The sequence below is a fragment of the Schistocerca americana genome, chromosome 8 (genome assembly GCF_021461395.2).
Source record: "Schistocerca americana isolate TAMUIC-IGC-003095 chromosome 8, iqSchAmer2.1, whole genome shotgun sequence".
Taxonomy (NCBI): Eukaryota; Metazoa; Arthropoda; class Insecta; order Orthoptera; family Acrididae; genus Schistocerca; species Schistocerca americana.
In genome coordinates, this window is record NC_060126.1 from 399221276 (window position 1) to 399240779 (window position 19504).

At 41.9% G+C, this 19504-nt stretch overlaps 1 protein-coding gene across 1 annotated transcript in view; it reads left to right on the forward strand.

Annotated features, from left to right (window-relative positions):
- LOC124544995 (ribonuclease P protein subunit p29) overlaps positions 1-19504 on the forward strand; it is a 110627-nt gene that overhangs the window by 62860 nt on the left and 28263 nt on the right. The window contains exons 4-5 of the mRNA XM_047123751.1: positions 2852-3039; positions 12577-12750. Coding sequence (XP_046979707.1) covers positions 2852-3039; positions 12577-12713 — 325 coding nt within the window. The 3' untranslated portion in view covers positions 12714-12750. The remainder of the gene's footprint in view (positions 1-2851; positions 3040-12576; positions 12751-19504) is intronic.

The following is a 19504-nucleotide window of genomic DNA, read 5'->3' on the forward strand; positions in this document are numbered from 1 at the left end:
TATGTCATGGGTATGGGGTACACTTTGCTCTCTCCAAGGTTGCCATCGGGCAGTCCACCCTCCCAGGCCTTCACCTCCTGGATGACCTTTGCACGGACCCGGTGATTCTCACGGAACATCTTGTGACCCATTTTGCAACAGCATCAGCATCAGCCTCCTATCCGGCTGCTATCCTTCACCAGAAACAGTGGGCCGAAGCTTCCACCTTATGTTTTACCCCTTGTCAGTCAGAATCTTACAACAAACCTTTTACTGAATGGGAACTTCTTTCCGCACTTTCTTCTTCTCATGATACGGCCCCTAGCCCAGACTCCATCCATAACCAACTGATTCAACATCTCAGTGCTCCACAATGGCAAAATCTTCTCCGGGTGTTAAACCGTATTTGGCTCCAGGGTGACTTCCCTTCTCAGAGGAGGGATAGCCTCGTAGTTCCTCTCCTTAAGTCTGGTAATAACCCCCTGTTTGTCGAAAGCTATCAGCCAATTAGTCTGACAAATGTTGTTTGTAGGTTACTTGAACGGATGGTAGCCCGTCAGCTCAATTGGGTCCTCGAATCTCGGGATCTATTGTCCCCTTACCAGTGTGGCTTCGGAGAGGGATGGTGTCCGATCGATCATTTACTTCTCTTGGAATCCACAGTTCGGCAGGCTTTTTCCCAGCACTGCCATTTGGTTGCAGTATTTTTCAACCTTTGCAAGGCCTATGACACAGCTTGGCACCATCACATCTTACTTACACTTCATCAGTGGGGTCTTCGGGGCCCACTCCCGATTTTTATCCACCAGTTCCTGATCCATCGGTTGTTCAGGGTTCGAGTTGGTACTGTTTTTAGTTCTCCATGGACCCAGGAGAATGGCATCCCACAGGGTTCTGTATTGAGTGTACTTCTTTTGCTCATCGCTATCGATGGACTTGGGGCCTCTGTCAGTCCTTTGGTTGGCCCTGCTCTGTATGTGGATGATTTCTGCATTTGGGTTAGTTGCTCTTCAATGGCCTCTGCAGAGCGGCAGCTCCAGGGAGCTATACAGCGTGCCTATGCATGGACCCTCTCACACGGGTTTCAGTTCTCTCCTTTAAAATCGCGGGTGGTCCACTTCTGTCACCATACTACGAACCATCCTGATCCGGAGCTCTATCTCGATGCACAACAATTACCTGTGGTCCCATAGTTTCATTTCCTGGGTCTTCTTTTCGACAACAAGCTCACTTGGCTGCCTCATATCAGACTTCTGAATGTAGGATGTTTCCGTAAACTCAATGTCCTTCGCTTCCTTGCCCACACCTTTTGGGGGTGTGGACCGCTCCATCCTTCTCTCCCTTTATTGGGCTTTAGTGCTGCCTCGCTTGGACTATGGTTGTCAAGTTTATGGTTCGGCTGCTCCTTCCACACTGCACCTGCTGGATCTGGTCCACCATCGTGGTATCTGTTTGGCCACCGGTGCCTTCCCTACTAGCCCTGTTGATAGTCTCCTGGTTGAAGCTGGGATCCTCCCACCTTTCTGTTCAGCAGCCCCAGCTTCTGGTTTCTTATGCAATTGCTGTCCATTCCTTTCCCACTCATCCTTCCCATTCTGTCCTGTTCCCAGACCATGGACGTCACCCACCTGATTCCCGGCCTTGGGCGGATTTACCGGTTGGGCTCCGCCTGGCATCTCTTCACCATGATTTTCAGCTTCCTTCTTTGTCCTGTCTCCCACACTCCCTCCCCAACACTCCCCCTTGGTTAGTTCCTCGGCCCCGAATTCGGATGGATCTCCACCGAGGTCTGAAAGATTCCGTTTCCCCGATGGTCTTTCGTTGTTTCTTCCGCCAAATTTTATGGGAGTTTCCGGATGATGTTGTTTTTTACACTGATGGCTCTAAATCTCCCAATCGTGTGGGATATGCCTTCACGTCCTCTGTTGGCACGGAAAATCATCTTCTGCCACCTACATGTGGGGTTTTTACTGTGGAATTTATGGTAATTTCCCAAGCCCTTACCTTTATTAAACAGTCCCAACACAACTGCGTTTTGTTATGTACGAACTCAATGAGTGGCTATTGACCAGTGTTTTTCCCGCCATCCCCTGGTGTCGGCCATCCATGACCATCTCGCTGATCTTCCCCGTGCTGCTTGTTCCGTTGACTTCCTTTGGGTCCCTGGCCATGTGGGTATCCCAGGTAATGAGCTTACTGATTGTTTGGCTGGGGGGAGCAGTCCCTTAGCCCCCATTCTCTGTAACCCCTCCTGCAGTGGATTTACGGCTTCACATCAAATCCCACTTCTCACAATCATGGGCCAACTCTTGGGAGGCTACCTCCCTGTCTAATAAATCCCATATATATTTTATCCGCTAGCAATTTTCATTCTAAAATAATTTTATGACACTCTAGTAAATAATTTGTCTTGTAGTTCACGATAAAATATCTCCCCCCCCCCCCCCTCTCTCTCTCTCTCTCTCTCTCTCTCTCTCTCTCTCTCTCTCTCTCTCTCTCTTTCTTTTGGGGTTGGGAGGGGGGGGGGGGTGGAAGGTATTATGGAAAAACTTATGTTTAAACAGTAATCTGTGTTTGTGAATCATTAGTCGCAAACAAGAAGAGAAATGAATAATCTTTGAAATAGAATATGACTTCTATATCTGCGGAAGAAAAATGTTACTGATATATTTTGCAGGGGTAAATAGTCAACTGTAAACTGAAACAAAATGCTTTAAAATCAAATTTAAAGGTTTTTGGTTGGAAAGGATTGAGTTTAGAGGGATGAGGACCATTCTGATGCCCTTCTTTAATCACATACAATTCATTATCTTTTTAAGCATTTATTCATGTGCTATGTGTTGCAATAATCAGAGTGCTGTGTTTTCTTCAGCTTTACTGCAGAACCAACAGACAAGCACTGGGACCATGTTTCAAGACTGCTCATGAAAGCCGATTATCATGGATGTCTTTTGACAGTCACTCGTTCTCGATGTCCAAGCCTTGTTGGCAAGCAGGGTCTGGTTGTGCTGGAGACAAAGAACACATTCCAGCTTGTAACAGTTGAAAACAGACTATTAAGTAAGTATTCACCATATCGTCACTTCATAAATCAAAACTAACTAACTCTCTCTCTCTCTCTCTCTCTCTCTCTTTCTGTGTGTGTGTGTGTGTGTGTGTGTGTGTGTGTGTGTAAAGTGATCTTCCAGTACACATATTACATTGTGGATTTTCCATCAGATTAGTTAAGTACAGTAATCTGTCATCATATTGACTTTTGTTTTAAAAATAATCTGTACATAGGAAATATTATTTCACTTTCTACATTGGTTGCATCGGTATTGCTGTGCTCTTACCAGATAACAAGTTGGAAAGTTATATGTTCGAATTCACTATACATTGATAAAAGAGCATTTCAGTATTTATGGAGGAAATGGTTCTAACTTCGCTGCCTCCAAATGCTTTCAGTATCCTGACAGGTATACACTTCTGTCAGCATCACATGAATACCGGTAAAAAGTGTACTGTTTGTTTATTATTAGTAATTATTTAGTCCTAAAGTAAGACTTTTCAGTATGCCCACCAGTGAACATTGCAATGTGGAGGCAGATTAACTGTCATGAGCAGAGTAGTTCGAAAACCTGTCAAGGCTTCACATAGTAGGGGTGGACCTGTTGATGAAACTGTTTATTGGCGAGCAGCAGTTAGCAGAGTGGGAAGTGCTCACACTGACCTTAACCACCATGGGGTTCACCTTGCACTTTGTGTCAAGTGTTGTTGTTGTCGCTTAGTCATTAACCACCCATCCCAGCTGCTTGCCGAGTTTCTTGCCATCCATGTCTCTATGTAGGTTTGGGCGCTCTGCTTTCTTTAGACAGACTCACACAGTGAGTTCGTTTCAGCTAACAGGATTTTGTTCCCTGGATGTTATTGAGCAACTGTCGACTCCTGAAGTACCTGCACCAACAGTGTTAGAGTAGTGGCGCTGTCACCCCTGAGCAGATACTGAAGACTGCAGCATACTTTTGCTCCTCGTATTTACTGAGTTTGCTCTCATCCACGTAATAGCAATGTTACATTAACATTGCATTTACAATAAAGAGAATCTTGGTAGTTATTATTTGCCAGATTATCTCGGTGATACCAGAGAAGTAACTCGGTGTTTGACTATGTTTGACACATTCGAGATATTTATTGTAAAGCCAATAAATTAAATCCACAGATGTCAGAAGTGTCTTGCTCACCATTACACAAATATTGGTGGCAATATTTTTTTCATGATGTTACAGATTGTTGCTGATTTACAGTAGAGCTGGGGCTGTGAATATAGATAATACATTTTGCTTAAGGGTATACATTCTCTGTAACACATCATCAGGAATAATGAACAGTGCAACAGATTTTAGATTCATCACATGGCTATACATTTTAGAGTCTGCAATAATGGTCACAAATTTTAGGTGTGACAGGGTGATCATCTTCCTTAGAATGCAGATTAGCAGTGGGGTGCTGTAAACAAACAAACAAATGCACATAATCTGAAGTAGTTTTCTGTTGTTTGTTAGCAATGGATGTTGACATATATATCAAGGTCCATTTCATCACATCTAAAAAATCTCCTACATTTGAATATGTCCACTTCTTGTCCATGTTGTTGTCCAGCATTGAATTGGAGTATGGTTTGCTGGCAATGCCCATTGTCATAGAATCTACCAGCCGCATATTTTCCCAAACCAGAAATTCATGGCACAACCTTACTTTGTGGCATGTGAAAAACTTAGTGTATACAAAGCCTTGGAGATGGAATGTCCCCTCTCAGGTAAACACAATCTGAAAGTGATCAAATGCAGTGATACCACTTCTCATTTATACCAAAACAAAGATTGTGCATTTTATTAGTTTTGAGATACAGCAAGAATGAAAACAGTCTTAAAAAAAAAAAAAAAAAAAAAAAAAGGCAAACAAACAAATTGTAATAAATAACTGAATTCACATAAACATTTTACTCAGATGATGCTATGGGTATCAGATTAGGAAATGAGACGCTTAAAGTAGTAAATGAGTCATGTTATTTGGGCAGAAAAATAACTGATGATGGCTAAAGTAGAGAGGATATAAAATGCAGACTGGCAGTGGCAAGAAGATCATTCCTGACTAAGAGAAATCTGTCAACATCAAATATAGATGTAAGTGTTAGGAAGTCTTTTCTGTCGGTATCTGTCTGGAGTGTAACCATGTATGGAAGTGAAGCATGGACAATAAACAGTTTAAACAACAAGAGAATAGAAGCTTTTGAAATGTGGTGCTACAGGAGAATGCTGAAGGTTAGATGGGCTGATCGCGTATGTAACGAGGAGGTACTGAATGGAATTGGGGAGACAAGAAATTTGTGGCTCAATGTAACCAAAAAAAGGGTTCAATTGATAGGACACATTCTTAGACACCAAGGGATCATCAATTTAGTATTGGAGGGAAGTATGGGGGGTAAAAATCGTAGAGGGAGACCAAGAGGTGAATACAGTAAGCAGATTCAGAAAGATATAGTTTGCAGTAGTTATTTGGAGATGAAGAGCCTTGCACAGGATAGAGTAGTATGGAGAGTTGCATCAAACCAGTGAAGATCACAACAACAACATTAACATTTTGTTTTTAAATTTATTATTACAGCGTCTGTTCCTTCAAACATACATGCATGTCTAAAGGAACAAACTTTTATGATAATCTGCAGCTGTAGTAATATTACATAATTTCATCAGTTGTGAATACTTTTGACACCTGTTGTATTAGGCATGGTAATCCTACCTGTTGTAATTTGTACCAGGCCGGAACTCTAATCCAGGTTTCCGCTTATTGCAAGTGGTTGCCTTAACCATCTCAGCTATCCAAGCACCCTTCCAGGACCAATCGAAACGTCCATATGCCACAGTGTGTATCCCCCCATAGCTTGCAGCTTACCCAGTCCGGCACAGATTTTCACGTCTCACCAATAGGTATGATTTCGATGCTTAATAAAGCTGATGATACGAGAATATTTGTAATTTCAACAAAATTTCATAATCCTTTTAAATGTTGTTGTATCCTACAGTTCAGTTTGTATGGAAGCAAATCTCATCAACGGCTGTGGCTGTAGAGAAACTGAGTAATGCCCCCTCTAAAATGAGAAAAACAGTGCCCCTTTTTGCATGATACCACTCTGAACTACAGTGTTAGAGTATAAATCTGTATCTACATCAGACTTTTGGCTATTAAATTACACTATCTTCCAAGTGACAGCTTGCCATATAAGACATTTGTACTGTACTTGTTAGGTACTATAACATCCATCATAATAATAAATTATCCCACATATCCTGCCATTGTTAATATTTCTACCTGCCCTGTGTATTCTAGCAGAGGCACATATTCTTACTTCTTCATTGGTAAAACAAAGACTATCAGCAGTCACTTCAAATGAACGATTGTAAATAAATTGCCTACACCAACGACATCTAGTATCTAATCGTTAGATATCATAAGCATCTGTATCACAATATGGATCATTGTCATAATAATAATAGTAGTAATAATAATAATAATAATAATAATAATAATAAACAACAAATAGAAACAGTAGATCACATCACAAGCGGATGTACAATACTAGCAAATGCAGAATACCCCAGAAGACATGACAATGTCGCAAAAATAATACATCAACAGCTTGCCTTACAACATAAACTTTTAAAACAACACGTTCCTACATACAAGTATACACCACAAAATGTACTGGAGAATGATGAATACAAATTATACTGGAACAGAACCATTATAACAGATAAAACAACGCCACATAACAAACCTGACATCATACTCACCAAAAAAAAGAAGAAATTAACACAACTAATCGAAATATCCATACCCAATACAACAAATATACAAAAGAAAACAGGGGAAAAAATTGAAAAATACATCCAACTGGCTGAGGAAGTCAAAGACATGTGGCATCAGGATAAAGTTGACATCATACCAATTATACTATCAACTACAGGAGTCATACCACACAATATCCACCAGTACATCAATGCAATACAGCTACATCCAAACATATATATGCAACTACAGAAATCCGTAATTATTGATACATGTTCAATTACCCGAAAGTTCCTAAATGCAATATAACACATACCGTACAGTTAAAAGGAAGTGACGCTTGATCAAGGTCCGCGTCACTCCATTTTTAACCGGACTTAACGTCTGAGAAAGTGAAGGAAATAATAATAATAACCACTATTGCACAGTTCCAGTTTTCTGGATGCTGTTAATGAGCCTCTTCCACTTCCTTCTGTCCATGTATAACTTGTCATGGAGAAAATAATCCATTTCCTTCCTCTGGCAGTGAGACCATCCTTGGTCACAGCCATCCAGTGTGTACTGGGTCTTCCTACAGGTTGCTTTCCTTCCACCTCTCTTTCCAAATTTGTTTAGGTTTGTTCTTGCAGGCTCAAACCCCATTATGTGCCCATACGGCCATAGTATGGAGCTGCTTATCCTTGATTTCAGCTTTCGTCCTCATCTCCTCATTCCTTAACGTAACCCATCTTGGTCTTCTGGGTGGTGGATCTAAGGAATTTCAGATGTCAGGTCAGGAACATTCATGCTACCATATGTGACAGTTCACATTTCAAGTTGCGACTGTCAGGCCAAGTGTTGGGCAGCTAGTACCACACCTGACCAACCAAGGGAGAACCAATGGCTGTGAATGGAAGAGTTCTCATTTTGTGGGCTGACAAAGCCTGAGTGTAGGAAATACCACTCAAAAATCAACTGTCTCACAGATACTGCAGGGGACTGCTAAAGGCTGAGGGAGTAAACCCCAAAAGAAAATCTTCAGTTTTGTCAGACTTAGCAAGTCAGTAAGAGAGACCATTTGTTAGCTGCTTCAAAACATACAAGAGCCTTGGAACATGGTTGATGTGGCATGTATTTCCCGACACAAGATATTCTGAACTCTAAGAGTTGAGACATATTTGTCAAACATCTTCTGAGCCTGTCTGTCATATCTTCATTTACATTAGTCTCCTTTTACTTGCCTTCCATTTGCCATACTTTAAATAATATTTGGCTTCTCTCTCTCTCTCTCTCACTCTCTCTTGTTTCGTGTGTGTGATGTGTCTTCATGTGGCGTACCATTGTTTCATTTTGTTTTCATATTTTTGTTTCAATTTTTTGCTTGTTTATTTGAAGGGTGTTCAATTAGTAATGCCAGACATTTTTTTTTCTGAAAGCATGTTGGTTTTATTCAGGATTCCAATACACCATATGACTCCCCACTTCATTACAAAACACTGTTTATCAACATAATCTCCATCCAATGCAATGGCCATATGTCACCTTACTGAGATGGTCTGTATGCCCACATAGTACCACTCTACTGGTTGACATCACAATCATCTTACTGCATCAGTAACCTACCCATCATCCGCGTACTGCTTCCTGTGGGGTGCACACTTCATTGGGCCAAACATATGGAAGTTGGAAGGTGCGAGATCATGGCTAGAAGTTGGATGAGGGAAGAACGGTCCAGTGAGCTTCTTTCTGGTACAGACTTATGTGAGGCCTTGCACTGTCATGGAAGAGGAGAAGTTCATTTGAATTTTTGTGGTGACAAACATGTTGAAGTCATTTCTTCAGTTGCCTGACGATAGTAGAGTTAATTGTTGCGCCATGAGAGGACATCAAACAGAATAAACCCTTCAGAATCCCAGATGACAGTTGGCATGACTTACGTGGTTAAGGGTGCGGCTTTGAACTTTTTCTTTGGAGGAGAGGTGGTGTGGCACTACTCCATGGATTGCTGTTTTGCTTCAAGTTCAAAGTGGTGAACCCAAAAAATTGTCACAGTCAGCCTCATAACGTGCAAGTAATTCTGTGCAGATGATCCTTCATTGCTCTTTATGGTGTTCTGTTAGATGATGAGAAACCCAGTGGGCACACACCTTTGAGTACCCCAACTGGTGGATGATTGTGTCAGCACTACCAACAGAGATGCCCAGTTGACCAGCAAGATATTAGATTGTGATCCTTTGCAACAACGAATGAGAGTGTCCCCAAGTTTTAACATTGCAGGAGTCGCAACTGTGTGCAGCTGGCTGGCATGCAGGAGAAGAGATAGGAGTGCTTGACCTTATTGAGATGACAGATGCCTTGCTCAACAATTTACTGTGCTTATGTTCATTGCCAGGCCTCCAAAGATATTCTGCAAGCGCCTATGAATATCTGCAATGCTCTGATATTCCACCAAAAGAAACTCAGTGACAACACACTGCTTGAAATGCACCTCCCTTAGACACCATTTTGAAGGCTACATACAGTGCCACCTCCTACTATAGGGGGTGAAGCAGGAGTATTTCATAATGTCCCACAGCAAATTCTGGATTTTTTCAACTGAAATTAGCTGAAAAAAAGAAAATATATTGTGCATTACTTACTGAATACCCTTCATAATTTTACATGACCCTCCTTTCTAGCTTCTGCTTTACCAATTCATATTTTGTATTTCCTGGCCTTTTACTTTTATTTGCATTCTTTTTCAATTCTATTGTAATTAAGCTGTCAAGTTAGAATTATTGACTATATAAGGACAGGGTGTATATGACCCGGGAGCAAACCGGGAAACACCCGGGAATTTTTTAGAATTCCGGGAATGTTTCATTGTTTAGTTACCAGTTAAATTTTTGTAATTTTGACTGGTAAGAACTAATATTCTAGCGAAGGATATTACTGTATCCCACTTCTGCAGAATAATACTGCAGCAAAAAAAACAAAAATAAAACTCAAGTCACAAAGGAAATCCGCCATATACAACAACAAAATACAGTGCTCATACAAGCTAACCAAAGTGTGTCAATGGCTTTAGGAAGAATATGCAGTGCATCCTAACAACAAATTGCCTTCGATGAGTGTGACGTGACAGCTGTTTTTACATTAGATTCATTTGAGCAGTTGCGGGCTGTTTGCGCATGCGCAGTTGAGTTGCGTCTGAGTAGTACCTTCTCCCGCTTCTGGCTACAGAAGTGTGGCTGGGTGCCACTATCTAGTATTGTCCCGGTTCGGAAATATCGTAGATCCGGGGCTGATTCACAGAGCATTCTGAGTTGTAGTGGGGAGGTGGGTAGTTTCCACGTGACCTGTGTTTACATTTAGTGATTTTGCTGTTTCCTCTTCGTTTATTGCTCTCACATTAAATGAAAACAAAACGAATTTCTGTGGTCAGGAGCTACCAAATGAATTAAAATACGATCGCATAATTACAGAAGGCTAAAATATGTTGTTAGTTACAGGTTTTATTTCCACCTTTCTGACAGTCAAGCATTAATCGCCTTGCAGAACAATGAAGTTATTTTTGTCGGTTTGCTAAAGAGATTTGGCTTTTATTAGTCTTTTGCGTTGAGGCAGTCAATTTATTTGAAACGAAGCATTTAATTTCACACTGTTGGCTAGTTTCAACTGTACGCTGCATTTCAAGTGCACGTTTTCCATCTTCTAGCTCGTATGGCATTATGCCATAATAAAGAACCAAACATGAGATAATGCAGTACTGGTACTCAAGAAAATTTACATCCGAATCTGGACATACGATTGTGCACTTTAAGGCGAATTATGCATTTTAGTATGGTTCACGAAATTCCGATGCTCTTGAAGTATCCTTTGATGTCTTGTTTCTTTTATTTCATAATGCAAGATCTTTTAATGTTTTATACGTACGAACATGCGGGCTTCCTGAGTCATCGTAGCTGTGCAGGCGCAGTGACGCCTGTTATCTGGCGCCCTCTGGCAAAGGCTGAAACGAATGTTGGTTTGAAAAGTATCACTTTCAAAGTAAATTTCCTTTTACATAAGACGAACTATGTGCGAGAATGTACGATGAATATCTTAAATCACAGAGGGTTTGACTCTCATTTAAAAACCAACTCTATGAGGACAACCATCTAGAAGAATTTCGAGCCCAGAAGATCAGACATTTACTGGCATATTTGTGTGATGTATCTTAAAGTTTAACATGCGCAAAAAGATCAGCATTATATGTGAAAGCTTAGCTTCTCTTGCAGCTTATTAATCTTCGTGACCAGTATTATTTGTGAAAGCTTTGTTTTTCTTGTAGCAACACTATGTATATGTTCACGCTACTTAAAGAGTCATCTTGCTATTGGTTGACTACATCACGTGTCCTATGCTGTCATTAGCTGGCGAGATCACGTGACATGAGATATGGCTTACAAAAGCGCGTCGCAATCTCGATTTCATTGCTTCGGAAATTAACATGCAGTGTTTGGTGGAATTCGAATTTATACCTCCTTAACACGAAAAATGCAGCGTACACGTTGCTGCACATTAAAGATCTTTCCAAAACGTGATTTCCATCCCCCCCCCCCCACCCCCCCTGGGTTTCGTTTTCAAAAGTGCTGGCAAATTCTATGTCTGTGTAGAAAACCCTAAACATTCTAAGGATTCATAAGTTTTACAGTGCCGAGGAAAAGTATACTATCACTTAACACGGAAAAAGTATATTTTCAACTGGGGAATTTTTTTTTCTTGTCCATGTATACACCCTGAAGTATCATTATTAAAGTTAGCGGGTACTTTGACTCTTGAACTGTAGTCTGTGATAACTTCCTAATTATTTCCTTTCTTATGTGTCTCTCACTTCCCAGATTTGAAGCACCTTTTCTTTCTGTACTTATATGTGCATATACTCTTTCCCTCATTTTCTGCTCTAAATTAGTGTGGTAAATTTCCCAAAGCTAAGTGTTTACCTGTATTTTTAAATTAAGGTGTCTACCAGCGATGGATCTGTAGTTGTGAAGTTCAAGCTCCTCTCGCAAATTTTATTAGAAAATTGTATCAGTATTGTTTACAAGAATCTTCTCTTCTGTTGTCTCTTTTCAAATAACAGAAATTAGTAATAAATGGAAGAGTTGAATTTATTGGTAAAATTAATGTGTAATTGCAATGAAAATTCAAGAAAATAAGAAATAAGCATTTAACATCTATACTTAAGTCAGTCAGTGCCTGGAGAGAGGGGAGGGAGGGAGGGGGGGGGGGGGGGAGAGAGAGAGAGAGAGAGAGAGAGAGAGAGAGAGAGAGAGAGAGAGAGAGAGAGACAGGTGGTCATAGAAGATCTGTGTTACATCTATTCAAATGCTCAATAACAGAGTAAACTGGAGTTACCAAATCAGAAAATCACTTTTATTGATCCACCCAGCAAATTAACAATGAGGGGTTGCTGTGCCTGCCAGCCTGGATGTGGTTTTTATGTGGTTTCCCAGGCTGATTCCATGTTGTACCTCAGATACATGCTACACAAACATTTAGAACACTTTCTCGCACTTACACAATTTAATCTATATGGAGACAGATTGGAGTACACTGCTTTTGTCCTTTTTTGGGGGGGGGGGGGGGGGTTAATAGGAGACTGATAACTTTAAGTGTTTGGTCTCCTTAAATGCTTAACCTGCACAGCAACTTTTATTCATATAACTAGACAGTGGTTTGTTTTATGTGTTGTCAATAAATTACTCAGTATTAGATTGATATATGAATATATATGTATATAAAACAATTTCATTCTTCTTTTTGTAGTTGTGCCAAAGATGAACAGTATATTTACGTTCACTTTGTCATCATTTACTTTTACCATATATGGGAAGCACTTTTGCATCAGGCCTAGTGAACGAAGCGCAAAGAAAATAAAATCATTCTTGTTGCCAGATCTATAGTTGGGTGCAAAACTCATCACACTTCAGCCATGCATGAGTAAGTATTCTTTTTAATTGTTCAAATATGACATTTTGGCTCAAAGAATTTACTTTCAGCAACTGATTATATAGTTATTGCTTTCCCCGTGTAGTTAGTTCTGTTTTAATTTCTCTCTATTTGTGCAAGACCTATTTACTGTAACTTTCAACTGAATTTTACTTACAGGCATAAAATGTTATGCAAAGTATACTAATGAAATAAAGACTCTGCACCACTTGATATAGACAGTTCTTACACTAGAGATAATATGCAATTACTGTTGTGCTGCCATTTGTATATCATTGTCTATTTAGAGAGCTGTGGATTGCCACACTCAACTATATTACTAATCGAATAACAAAATTCATTGTGCTGGTTACAGATTGCCTAGTTAACAGCTTTCATGGGCGGCAAAAATTTGATTTTCAGTGTTGCATGTAACTACTGACCCAATTTAAAAATTTAAAATTATGGCATAATCTCCTCATTAACAGGCATGATCTTATGTTAAAGTTTTAGTACAACAAGGCAAGTATTACAATTAGAAACCCCTTGTGGGTCCGGGGTTAGAATAGGCCCTAGGTATTCCTGCCTGTCGTAAGAGGTGACTAAAAGAAGTCTCACACGTTTTGGCCCTATAAGTTCAGGTCCCATTTTATGGTTTGACCTGCCACTTTCAAAATTCTACAGAAGTGCGGCTCATATGGGGAAGAATACCTTAAATGGTGCACGAGTTATCCATAGTGCCCGTAGCTTCGAACTCCTGAACCTCTTCTCGTCATGGCTAAGCACCTCCACCTGCAATTCAAGTATTTGGGTGAGGACACTTTCTGGGGTATGTCATTTTCTCCTGTTGTCCTCGTTTGCCTGCATGACAATATGGATTTCTCTGTGCCCAATATCCAGCGTGGTAGGCAGTCCGTTGTGGTGGGGCCGTCGTGTACCCATTTCGTGGTAGCCCCCTGACAACATAGGGATCACACTGCTGATGCCTGAGCTGCAAACTCCCCACGTATGCCAAGGAGTAGATGCCCATTTTCGTGGGGCACCCGGACTCCTGGCAACGACCATCATGCCAGGTAGCCTTCGCTGTGGCTGGGTGGCACCTGCGGGGAGAGCCCTTGGTCGGAGTGGTGGCATCAGTGCGGATGACTCGCAATGAAGCAGATGAAGTCATCTCTTGCTGCTGATTGAACGACGCCAGCAGTCTCTAAGAAGAGCAAGAACAAATATGATGCAGACAGATATGACCCTAAATCGTTTTCCTCCATCGGTTCACCTTGGGAGGAACGTAGGGCTATAGAAAGAAGAGAGCCATATTCACCTCGGTCTTTAGTCTGTAGCAGAATGGCTGGGGACTCCTTTCTACCTATGGAGCCTCAATTTTTTGTTGAACATCTTGAGGATAAGCTTGGTGAAGTGAAAGTACTGTTCAAGATGAGACATCCCCAGTCCAATCCCAGACATTACTGGTTTGTGTTCAGCTGGGTGATATTCCTGTTTCCGTCACTCCCCATAAAAGCCTCAACATAGTCGAGGGGATTATTTTCCATCGCGACTTCCTTTTGCAGTCTGATGACGAGCTCTACGCCAATCTAGAACGGCAGGGTGTTCATTTCATCCGGAATGTTTACAGGGGACCCAAAGACAATAGGGTTGCTACTGGTGCCTTCATCTTGACTTTTGAGGGTGGTTCATTGCCTGAAAAGGTCAAGGTGATGGTTTACCACTGTGGCATTAAACCATACATGCCTCCCCCTATGCGGTACTTTAAGTTCTGGAAATTCGTGCACATGTCTTCTCTCTGCACTTGCAGTGCCACATGTCAAGACTGCAGACGTCCACTGCATCCAGATACTCCACATGCGCCTCCTCCCACTTGTATCAGTTGTGGAGAGCACCAGTTCCCTGCTCGCCAGACTGCACAGAACTCCAAAAGAAATGGAAAATCATGGAGTACAAGACTCTGGACCGGTTGACTTACCAAGAGGATAAATGTAAAATTGAAAGATTATACCCCATTTGGTTTACGTCCACATATGCTGCAGCAACTTCAGTATCGCTGTTACAAGTGCCAGTAGTTTTCACATTCTGTGCCACGAACAGTGGTCCCTCCGGGCCACCAGAATACATCCACCCCCTTGGTGGTAGGGGGCAAATCTTCTGTTGCTCCCAAAGCACTTACTTTGGAAGCGATGCCCCCGCCCCCCCTCTTCCCAAATGTCTGGGACATTGGTCCCCTCTCTCCAGCTGGACAAGCAAAAGCATCCTCCAGCACCTCTTGTGCGGAAGGTGGGGAAGGAGTCTGTTGGGACCCTCTCTTCCAAGGTCTTCATTAATGCCACAGCGGACATAAACCAGTGGCTAAATGAGCCAAAAGCTGCTAGACAAAGAGCTTCATGGTCTTCCTCCTGGCGTGAAGCTACTTTGGAGATGTCCTCTCAACAAGCTCCTAAAGGGAAGCAAGAGGGCAAGCAATCCAAGAAGAAGACTGCTAAGAAACAGGACCTTCCACAGCCCCCAACACCACCACTCCCTACCAGTTCATCCCTACTGAGGATGAAGTGGAGATCTTTGTGTACCCTGAGGACCTGGATTTCACTGATGCATCATCCGCAATACGAATGATTACCAATACTCAGTCAGTGGCAGCAGGTGACCCTGAGGTGTAACCTGCCTCCTTGTGCACTTCATGCCTTCCCAATCTCACAATAACGTCACCCTCTAGTGGAATTGCGGCAGTTTTTTCCACCATCTGACTGAGCTACATCAACTGTTAAGCTTTACAGCTGCTTTCTTCGTTGCCCTCCAGGAAACCTGGTTCCTTGCAGTGCGAACCCCTGCCCTCCGTGGCTATAGGGGATATTACAAGAACCGTAGAGAATATAATAGAGCATCAAGTGGAGATTATGTCTATGTCCTGAACTCAGTATGTAGTGAGCCTGTGCCCCTTCAAACTCCTCTTGAAGCTTTGGCTGTCAGGATAGGGATGACACAGAAAATAACCATCTGCAGCGTATATCTTCCTCCAGATAGTGCAGTACGCCTGAATGTATTGGCTGAACTGATTCACTAAATCCCTAAACCTTTCCTAATTTTGGGTGATTTTAACGCCCAGAACCCCTGGTGGGATGGCACCATGCTTACTGGCCGAGGTAGAGATGTCGAAAATTTACTGTCCCAACTCGACCTCTGCCTCTTAAATATTGGGGCCCCCACATATTTCAGTGTGGTGTGCATGGTACTTACTCGGGCATTCACTTATCACTTTGCAGCCCAGGACTTCTCTTATCTGTCCACTGAAGAGCCCACAATGACTTGTGTGGTAGTGACCACTTCCCCATCTTCCTGTCACTCCCCTGGCACCATGTCCACAGACGCCTACCCAGATGGGCTTTAAATAAGGCAGACTGGAAAGCTTTCACCTCTGCTGTCACCGTTGTATCTCCCCCACACGGTAACATCGATGTGGTGGTTGAGCGAGTCACCAGGATGATCATTTCGCCAGCAGAAAATGCGATCCCTTGTTCCTTAGGGTGTCCCCAGGGACAGTCAGTACCTTGGTAGTTGGCAGAAATCACTGAGGCAATTAAAGACTGTCGGCAAACTCTACAGTGACATAAGCGGCGCCCTTCCCTGGAGCACCAAATAGCTTTTAAACGGCTCTGTGCCTGCTTTCGCCAGCATATAGAAAGATGGAAACAGGAGTGTTGGGAGAGGTGTGCCATGACCATTGGGTGCCATACATTACCTTCCCAATTCTGGACGAAGATCAGATGTGTTTTTGGGCACCAGACCCCGACAGATGTCCCTGGCATTAACATCAATGGCGTGTTATCTGCCGATGCAAAGCCATTGCCGACCACTTTGCCAACCACTTTGCTGAGCACTATGCTCAAGCCTCTGCATCGGAGAATTAACCCTCAGCCTTTCGAACCCTCAGACAGCGGATGGAAGGGAAGCTCCTCTCATTCACTGAAAGTCACAGTGAACCCTATAATGCTCCATTTACAGAGTTGGAGCTTCTCAGCACCTTTACACACTGCCCCAAAACAGCTCCTGGGCCCTATTGGATCCACAGTCAGAGGATTAAACATCTCTCGTCGGACTACAAGCGACACCTCCTCATCATCTTCAACTGTATCTGGTGTGACGGCGCCTTTCCATCACAGTGACGGGAGAGCACCATCATTCCAGTGCTCAAACCCGGTAAACACCCACTTGATGTGGATAGCTATCAGCCCATCAGCCTCACCAGTGTTCTTCACGGGGCCTACTGGCTCCATGTCAGGGCAGTTTCCACCACTGATAATCTTGTGTTTCTCAAGTCTGCAATCTGAACGGCCTTTTGCATCTGCCTACACCTGATTGCTGTCTTTATCGATTTACAGAAAGTGTATGAGACAACCTGGCGACATCACATCCTTGCCACTTTATATGAGTGGGGTCTCTGGGCCCCACTCCAGATTTTCATCCAAAATTTCCTGTCACTCCATACTTTCAAAGACCAAGTTGGCGCCGCCCATAGTTTTTCTCCTGTGTCCTGATTATTCCATTATTTCTCCAAATTTATACTAATTATCTTCAAACCTAGGATATTAATTTCGAAAACTTGCCATTTCAGTTTTTTTCCAGTGGTTGGAATTCATTTGCTCATTAGTCGATTTTAATTGCTTTACATGTTAAAGTTTATAGAAATCATACAAAGTTGCTGGCAACCTGTATGTCAGCAGTTACTTGTTCTCTTTCAGTGTTTCCATTTGTGTTTTTATAGCCGTTGCATAGCTTTGTGATGCCATAGATAGAGACTCAGATCAGTTGTCTTTGATTTAAATAAAAATGTGCTTGGCCTTTTTGATGATTCATATCTAACGAATCTCCAGACTTTTTTTTTTTTTTTTTTTTTTTTTTTTTTTTTTTTTTTTTTTTTTTTTTTTTTTTTTTTTTTTTTGGTGCATTTGGTAGTAATGTTGCCATAGTTTACATTTCTGCATTTACTGCACGCGTGTTGGAAAGGCACGAATGCCACTCTAATCCTTGCGTACATGCCGGTGCGTATGTATCAGCATTGGGGGTGGGGGTGCGCTATGTTGCATATATGCTGCATCAGTGTCCACAAATGGAAACTTTTTGATCTTCTCCTTACATTTTACACATTAACTCATTTGTAAAGTAATGAGAAGTTTGAAGCTAAATAGTGATTAAAGTATTTTTTTAAGTAATTGAAAGAACCTCTTGCTACAAATTGTTCTGGTACTTACAAATACTTGCTGCTGCTTTGCAATATATGTTTTCCCTTGTGTGCTTCATTCTAAAGAACCACTCTTTTTATGAATGCAGTGCCAAAGTCTGACATCAGATGGGAGAATGATAGGTGATATGAATTTTAAAAAAAACTATTCTTGGTGCAAATACAGGGTATAAGGGATATATATGTGTATATTGTGATCATTGGTACCTTAATATCTACCCACTTCTGTGTGTTAGTTGTTTTCCTCTGCATCTAACAGCCTGAAAACACGTAACATCTGACATTTTCTGCACGGTCATAACTGCATCACTAAGTTTACTACACCTGTCACTATAGACTTACCATTTTTTGCCCACACGTCAGCACCTGACCTGCTGCCCAGGGGAAAATAAGCATTAATGGCACTGCTCTTGCCACATATACTTGGAAGTACTAACCAACCTAAAAACATACTACCACTAATAGTTATAATTATTAGTCTGCATATGAAGTAAATACTGATGTAATGTTGTTCAGTACACTATTCTCAGTTACGAGTAAAAGTATCTGCACTTATACCCCTAACACGCTGTATGTGTTACATGTACTGTGCCAGAATATTCAACTCACTTCTCTCTGGGCTTAAATACCTAAGGAAAAGGAAATTCTGTTCCAAAACTGAGTTTGTGAATGAGCTTACAAAGTTACTTTTATAAACTGTTTCATAGTTTTCAAGTGCTAAAATAACTATAGTGAACACAACGTCAAAATCATTTCATCATTGTGTAGTTTGTATTTAATATTGCACTGATAGATGATTTTGTGTATCCAGACATTTCAGTATGCTGTATGTAAAAGGGAATACAGACATCTAAACATCAGATGTCAAGAAGAGCAAACTGTAAAAGGAGGAATGTCTGGGAAGCAATGCAAGGCTGCAGAATCATGCATTACTGTGGGAAAGCTAGAGGCAGCATAAAGGAAAATTAAATATCTTTGCAGAAAAGACAAGCACATACACTCCTGGAAATTGAAATAAGAACACCGTGAATTCATTGTCCCAGGAAGGGGAAACTTTATTGACACATTTCTGGGGTCAGATACATCACATGATCACACTGACAGAACCACAGGCACATAGACACAGGCAACAGAGCATGCACAATGTCGGCACTAGTACAGTGTATATCCACCTTTCGCAGCAATGCAGGCTGCTATTCTCCCATGGAGACCATCGTAGAGATGCTGGATGTAGTCCTGTGGAACGGCTTGCCATGCCATTTCCACCTGGCGCCTCAGTTGGACCAGCGTTCGTGCTGGACGTGCAGACCGCGTGAGATGACGCTTCATCCAGTCCCAAACATGCTCAATGGGGGACAGATCCGGAGATCTTGCTGGCCAGGGTAGTTGACTTACACCTTCTAGAGCACGTTGGGTGGCACGGGATACGTGCAGACGTGCATTGTCCTGTTGGAACAGCAAGTTCCCTTGCCGGTCTAGGAATGGTAGAACGATGGGTTCGATGACGGTTTGGATGTACCG